The sequence below is a fragment of the Sorex araneus genome, chromosome 2 (assembly GCF_027595985.1).
Source record: "Sorex araneus isolate mSorAra2 chromosome 2, mSorAra2.pri, whole genome shotgun sequence".
Classification (NCBI taxonomy): domain Eukaryota; kingdom Metazoa; phylum Chordata; class Mammalia; order Eulipotyphla; family Soricidae; genus Sorex; species Sorex araneus.
Window position 1 is genome coordinate 265,845,437 of NC_073303.1, and position 7,328 is coordinate 265,852,764.

The 7,328-nt window shown below is 62.6% G+C and overlaps 1 protein-coding gene across 1 annotated transcript; it reads left to right on the plus strand.

The window, feature by feature from the left end:
- The first annotated feature begins 442 nt into the window (after window positions 1-442).
- Window positions 443-5,747, plus strand: PTX3 (pentraxin 3). The gene is made up of 3 exons (XM_055127347.1): window positions 443-686; window positions 962-1,315; window positions 4,463-5,747. Exons 1-3 carry the CDS (start codon window positions 554-556, stop codon window positions 5,059-5,061), a joined length of 1,086 nt encoding a protein of 361 aa, XP_054983322.1. The 5' UTR covers window positions 443-553; the 3' UTR covers window positions 5,062-5,747.
- Window positions 5,748-7,328: the final 1,581 nt, after the last annotated feature.

The window sequence follows — 7,328 nt, forward strand, 5'->3', positions numbered from 1 at the left end:
CGTTTTGGCGCCGTTTTCGGTAATTTACCTTCAAAGTCAGTCCGCGGACTCTCGGGCCAGCGGAAAACGGAATGATCCTGTTTGCACCTGGGGGGTGGGGGGCTATGGAAAGCAACGTACTCGCCATCAGTTTCTCGCCCCCCCCCTCCCGGCCCCCTCTCGTTTTTCAGTTTAACCAGCCTCGCCGCGTCCTGTGTCACTGTGGAAATGTGTTTAATGAAAGTACTCGACCCCTCAGCGGGCTTCGGCAGCGGGAAGCTCCGCACGGACTTGGCTCCAAACCCGCAGAGTCGGTTTATCTTGGACTCGGGCTTTCCCGCAGCCCCGCGGGGAGGGGGCGGCGGCGGGAAGATGCGCGGGGCCGCCCCCCTCCCCCGCGCCGCCAGCCGCGTTGCAACAGCGAATCCCGAGGGACCCTCGCCCGGTCCCCCCTCTTTCCCCTCTGACCCGCGTCCAATTCATCTCGGGTTGCGTGCGCAACGCCGCGGCGCCTCCCCCGGCCGGGCCGCCCCGCATTTATGGGGGCGCCGGCGCGCGCCGCGCACTCGGCGTCATGGGTCTCCCGGGCGCGCTGCTGCTGTGCGCGCTGCCCCTGGCCGCGCTGGCCGGCCACGCCGGCGACTACGAGCTGCTCTACGTGGACCTGGACAACGAGATCGACCACGGGCTCCCGCCCAGCGCGCCCCGTGAGTCCTGCGCCTCCCCTGGGTCCCGGGGCGCGTCGCGGCCGCTCGCCCAAGTTCTGCAGGAGAGAAGCGCTTTGGGAAGGGGTGTGGGTACCCCCAGGGCTATTCCCGCTCAGGGCGTAAAGGGGTCGGGCCGTGGGGGGCTCGGGGCCAGGCGAGCGCTGCCCCCGGGGGTCCCCGTCCCCGAGGCGCGCGCGGGGTTCTCGCCACAGAGGGTCCCCTGCGGGGCGTCGGGCGGGCGCCGGTGGGAGGGTGACCGGTGTCCTGTGCCCTAGCCACGCCGTGCGACTGCGGCCGGGAGCCGTCGGCGTGGGACAAGCTGTTCACCATGCTGGAGGACTCGCAGATGCGCCAGAGCATGCTGCTGCAGACCACGGAGCACGTCGCGCGCGCCGAACTGCCGCGGCTGCGGGCCGAGCTGGCGCGCCTGGCCGGCCGCCTGGGCCCCGCCGACGCCGCGCTGCCCGGCGCGCTGGCCGAGCTGCTGCAGGCCAGCCGGGACGCGGAACGCCGGCTGGCGCGCCTGGAGGCTGCGGGCGCTCTGGGCGCGGTGCTCGCCGAGCTGCGGGCCGCCCGCGCCGACCTCCGCGCGCTGCAGGCCCCCGCGGCCCGCCGCCGGCTGCCCGCAGGTGAGCGTCCCTCCATCCCCGCCGCGGTGGGCCGGGGGGGGGGGGGGCTTCCGGGGGGATGGTGCGCGCAGCCTCTGCGTCCCCAGGCACAGCTGGATCCCGCCAGGAGGAACCCGGCCGCTGGGGACCCCGGGTCCGCGCCCAGCCGGCTCCCCGGACTCTCCGCGGGGTTGGCGGCCGGCCGTCTGGGCCAGACTTGGAAGCTGACCTCTTGACGGGTCAGTGGGACTCCCGGGTGTGGGGGTGCAGAGGAGCAAACCAGGTGGTGAGTAAACCTTAGTGGAGGGTCCCGGGGTCCCCGGTTCCACTAGGGCCCCTGGAGCTGAGGGTCATGTGGAGCCAGATGCAACCAAAGAACCAAAGCCGCGCGCTGAGGTACCACATTCTAAGGCGGAGAACAGAGTCATTCGCAGGCTTAAGTGCTTTTAAGGAGTGGTAAAATAATGGCTTGTGGGTTCTGCCCACCAGTGTGCCAGGTAGGAAAACAGATTTTGGGTTTCCTGTGAGCCCAAGAGAATGGGGACCATTTCTTGGTTTGTTTTTGGGGTCACACCTGGTGGTACTCAGGGCTTACCCCTGGGCTCTGGGCTTCAGGGAAACAATCCAGGTAAGTCAAGAGCAAGGCAAACACCCTACCCACTGTGCTGTAGCTCTGGCGAAAAATGAGAACCTTCTGGTGTGTGCGTGTGTGTGCGTGCGCGCGCGCGCGCACACACACACACATGCTCGGGGCATGTTCATTTCAAGTCACAGAAATGAATCTCAGACTTTGCCCGCTCCTGGGGCTTCTTTCCTGTCACAGGGTGTATTTTCTTAAATCAGGACTCTGAGGTGGGAAATGCATGAAACCCAGTCCAGCCCGGAGTCCTCCTGCCCGTGATCTGAGGTAACCCGGATTCCTGGCTCTTCCTGGGATGAGATCTCTGTCCTTTCCGAATCCCGGAAAGCCCTCGGACACACACTCTCCGGGGACACCTTTCCTCGGCAGACTCGTGGGGCCGAAAGTCTCGGTCACCCCATGATCCATGGGCACACACGCCGGCATTTCCTCCCCCCTGGTCTCCTGCCAGCTTTGATCCCGAGGGATGCCAAGGCATTTTTCTGGCGGCCCCGAGAAGTCTGGGTCTAATTTTGATTGGTCTCTGATAACACAGCCAGAACCCCCTGAGTTAAGGGCTGTTTCTTGAGAGTTTAAGAGGCACGAGGAGCTTCACTGTCCCCCAAACAGCCCAGGGTCCGGCTCGGGCAGTTCCCCGGGAAGCCCAGCGCTGGCCCCTGTGGCCCGGAGGGAGGCCGGCCTTGGAATGTGGCCAGACCTCGGGGCTGAAACAGGAAGCCCGTTAGTGAGAGGGTAGCGGGCACTGTCCGGGCCAGTGCAGACTCTCTCGTGTCCCGCACGGGGAGCCTCAGGCCCACGGGCTTTGATTTAATCAACACAGGGGGGGAAGGCATCTCTCCATTTCACTCCGGGAAAGAAAACCAAGTACCTTTTTAAAGAATTAACCCCCACTCCCCTCCAATCTCCAAAAATTCAGATTATTCTGTAGGAAGACTAATGCCAAAGCGTGACAGGTTCCACTCAGTGCCCGAGTCTTGCCACTGCTTTTTACCGGATCTTTCAAGTCCCGGTATCCCCTTGACTGCTCCCAGGTCTGCAGGCCGTGGGGACGGCGCTGACCTCGGCTGCCCTCAGGCCAGTCGCTGAGCTGCCTCCGTCCCCCCGGACTCTAGTCCCGGCCACCCGGCTCATGCGCGGGCTTTGCTGTTCAGAGCTGCCCAGTGTCGGTCCTCTCTGGGCAGTGATAAAGGGGGTGCCTCATGCCTGGCGGACTAAGGTCACGCCGTGCCTGGGCTTCTGACACCGAGAACAGCAGAAAGCAGAGCTCGCCTGGGCAGGTTTGTGCACTTTTCCCCAGAGACCTCCAGAGAGTCTTACTTTAGTTCCCGAAGACCCCATCCAGGCGCTAGACACAGGCCACGAGCTCCCTGGCCGCCAGCTTGTTTGGGTCAGAGATCAATTCTGTGGTGTGGGTGGGGGCTGCTCCCAGCTCAGTCTTCCTGGATCACTCTCCTCAGTGCTCAGGGGTGGAACCCGGGACTCTTGTGTGCAGAGCATGTGCTCAGCCCACTGAAGTTTGAAAGTCTCCTTCTAAGTGCTCCCTCAGACATGTTCTCCAGCACACGCCTGGGAAGGATTTGGTCTTCCTTGAAGTGTCGCTGCTCCCGCTTCCGGGATTTCTAAGGATGGGGTGAAAAAGCCTTGGAAGCTGAGCCGTGGGGGGAGAAAGGAAGAGCCTTCCGTGCTGAGAGAAAGCTCGAGACTAGGGAGCCCTTGGCCACTCCCCAGTGCCTGAAGTAATTCCCAGCCACACCCCCAGAACCTCGCGCTCAGGGGCAAGGCAGCGAGCTGGCTCTGGGTGGCGGCTTGCAGCAGCTGAGGTGCGACCACTTCCCCGCTCCTCACCACCACCAAACGCCCGAGCATGCTGAGCGTTACTCTCTCACTGTAAAATGGGCGCAGGGCCCGCTAGGTGAGATGAGCACTAAGATGACAGAGTAGACCAGCATCTGGCACAGGGCAGTGGTGGGATTCTGTGCCGCGGTCTTTCAGAGGGTAGCCGCTACCCCCTGGCCACGCTGGCACTAAGTCAGCAACCACGTAACGGAGCGTGTGGGCAGATGCTGAGTGGGCAGAGCGGGCAGCACCCATGCGGCTGGGCTTGGCTTGTTACGGCCAGTGCTGAGTGCGGGCTGGGCCAGCTCTCCTGGACATCACTCGGGCTTTACCCTTCCAGAGCAGGGGACGGTCTGGAGTGGTGGACATTCCTGTCCCCAGGTGCTGGGATGGAACAGTGCCACCCGAGAGAATGCACAGTGACTCGGCATTCAACAAACCAGACGGCCTGGGAAGAAAGGGGGGCCCCAGGGGAGTCCTGATAGCTGAGTGGCCCCGGCCACGGGCCCCCTTCCCTGCTCTGTGCCTCTTGCAGGACATGCATGTCAAACAGGACATGCACTCCCATACATGCACACTCATGCGCACGCACATACACGCACAAACACGCACTGGCACATAGACAGGCTCACGGCTGTCCGAGAGTGCTGGCGGGCGACTGACCCTCCCGCGCCCTGTCCTCTCGCCGGCAGGCTGTGAGACGGCCATCCTCTTCCCCACGCGCTCCAGGAAGACCTTCGGCAGCGTGCACCCCGCCGCCCCGCTGAAGCTCGAGGCCTTCAGTGCCTGCCTGTGGGTCAAGGCCACCGACGTGCTCGACAGAACAGTGCTCTTCTCCTACGGCACACAGAGGAGCCCCCGCGAGCTGCAGCTCTACCTGGGGGCCGGCACCCTGGTGCTGCTGGTGGGCGGGGAGCAGGGCCAGCTGCGCGCCGAGACCCACGTGGCCCCCGGCGCCTGGAGCCACGTGTGCAGCAGCTGGAGCTCGTTGCGGGGGCAGGGGGCCCTGTGGGTGAATGGGGCGCTGGCGGCCAGCGCTGTGGACCTGGCCCCGGGCCACGTGGTCCCCGAGGGCGGGCTGCTGCAGCTGGGCCACGGGAAGGACGGCGGCTCCGGCGAGGGGCTCGCCTTCGCGGGCTGGCTCACCGGCTTCGACCTCTGGGACCGGGTCCTGAGCCAGGAGGAGATCCGTGCGGCGGGGGGTCCCGAGGCCTGCCGCGCCCAGGGGAACGTAGTGAGCTGGGGCGTCACGGAGATCCAGCTGCACGGAGGGGCCCAGTACGTGGCCTGACCGCGGGTCCTGGCCGGGCCTGGCCACAGAGCCTCGTTCGTCTTGGCCGGCGTGGGGCCAGCAGCCGGCCAGCAGGAGGGCTGGGGGTCCGGACCCGCCGGCACGGTGCTTCCTGTGGACGGTCCAGCGAGGGCCTGGCTGTCCTCCTCTGTTAACTTTGTTTTGGCCTAGATGGCTTTTACAGGGGGAGAACCAGAGAATCACGTCGGCTGTCTCTGTTCATGGCTGCCGGTATGTGCCACAGATACATGTATGTACATGTGGACATGGACAGTGATGTATTTATACCCTGTGCTGTCACGAAGGCAAGTGTAGTTCATTTGTTGTGATCGAATGTGACCTTCTTGGGGGGGGGAGAAGATAGTTAAATAAGTTATATTGTAAAATGGTTTTGTATTAATTTTATGGAGAATATTTTTATAAAGCTCTACTGTAAATAAAATATTTTATAAAATGTGTCCATCAGGTTAGACGCATACAAGGGGTCTGTGCTCTCTCTCCTTTCAGGAAAGCGAAGCAGCTGCCCTCACACGCCAGCTACTCAGCTGTCGTGGCTGAGTGTAAATTGGGCGCCAGGAGCTGGGCTGGCTCCCACTGCCTCCCGGTGTCAGTTCCCTCCTCCAAGAATCCGGGAGCTCAAGGAGGTGCTGCCCTCTGGTCTCTTCCAAAGCCATGACCCTGTGGGCACGCCAAGCCTCTGGCCTCTGGTCTGGGCCTCGAGCCACGGAGACCCCGAGCCACGTGGCGTCCACTCTGACGGGCCTGCAGGTGCCCCGACCCCCTGAGGTGCATTTGGGCGAGACAGGGCAGAGCCCCGCACTCAGTGCTCCACTGAGGTTCGAAGATGGGGCAGCAAGCAGGTGTTGGTGGGAGCCGGTCACTTCCCTCTCCTGGTATCAGTGTCCTTCAGCGGCATGGGCAGCTTCCCGAGGGGGGGGGTGACGGCTGCTGCCCAAGGCTCTGTTCCCCAGTCTCCCGTGCCCGAGCCATGGGACCACGCTGCGTGCTGTCTGACACGCCAGCGGGGCTGTAAGCCGAGGGCTGACCTGGGCCAGGGCTGCTGGTCCCTTTAGCCGTTGTGGTCAGTCACAGAAGGAGGCTGGACTCGGGAGTGAGTGGGCGTGAGGCTGGCGGTGGGGTCCGATTTCCACTTTAATGGCATCACCAGTGTCGCAGAGGCCTGGGGGAGTGTGGGCCACTGGGGTGAGCCCCGGGAACGTGGTCTGAGCCTCGAGTTGGTGTAAGAAATGTGTAGCCTGGAGAGAGTCTGAGCAGAAGCAGTGTGCCCGCTTGGGGCCCGCCCTGCAGAGTCAGGTTCCGTGTCAGCCGCCAGCACCGTTATCAGGGGCGTGTCCGCATCGTGGCACCTAAGGCAGTCCCGGGGGAAGACTCGGTCACGTCAGAAAGACATGTTACAGAAGCAGACAGTCATATACATGCTAGAGGCGAGAGAAAATGCTGTGTGCATGTGTGAGTTTGTGTGTGGGTGCGTGTTGTCTGTGTGTGATGGGTGAGTGTGTGTATCTGTGCGTGAGTGTATGTGGTGTGCATGTGTGTGATGTGTTTATGTGTGTGCATGTATGTGTGTGAGTGCATGTTTGTGCATATATGTGCATGCATATCAGTATGCATGTGTGATTGTTTACATGTTAAGCGTGCACAATAGTATGTGTGTGCACGTTTCTGTGATTATGTAAGTGCATGCATGTGCATGTGTGTGTTGGTATATGTGTGCAAGTGTGCATGTGAGTAATCCCAGCTTGTCTGGGATGCTCATAGCTTTACTACCTGAAGCTCCCGCCTCAGGAAACTCCCTCCGATATGCACGTATTTGCAGAACCAGTGTCTGGGGACCCAGAGGCTGTGGAGTGACCCTGCTGCATGCTGGGGAGCCCCGAGGGATGGTCCCCCCATCTCCTAGCCAGGAGGCGATGCAGTTGAAGACATTGTCACGGACTGTTGTCTCACCCCTTGCTAAGGTTTACTTTGAAAGGGCCTTTCCTGAGAACGGTGCTAAGGCCAGATGTCCGCAGAACTGTCACTCAGACATGTGTCCAGCCCTCCCTCACGTCCTTCACAGGGGCAGCGCCTGGCCTCCCTGGCAGCTGCCCTCAGGTTCCGCTCAATCCGTCTGGAGCGGGGAGGAGACCTGGCCTCGCTCGAACCCTCACACCACCCCCAGCACTGCGGACAGGGGCTGCCGGCTCATCTCTCCGTGTCTGTGCTTGGCCAAGAAGTGGCAGGCGCTGGGATCGTCATGGAAGGAG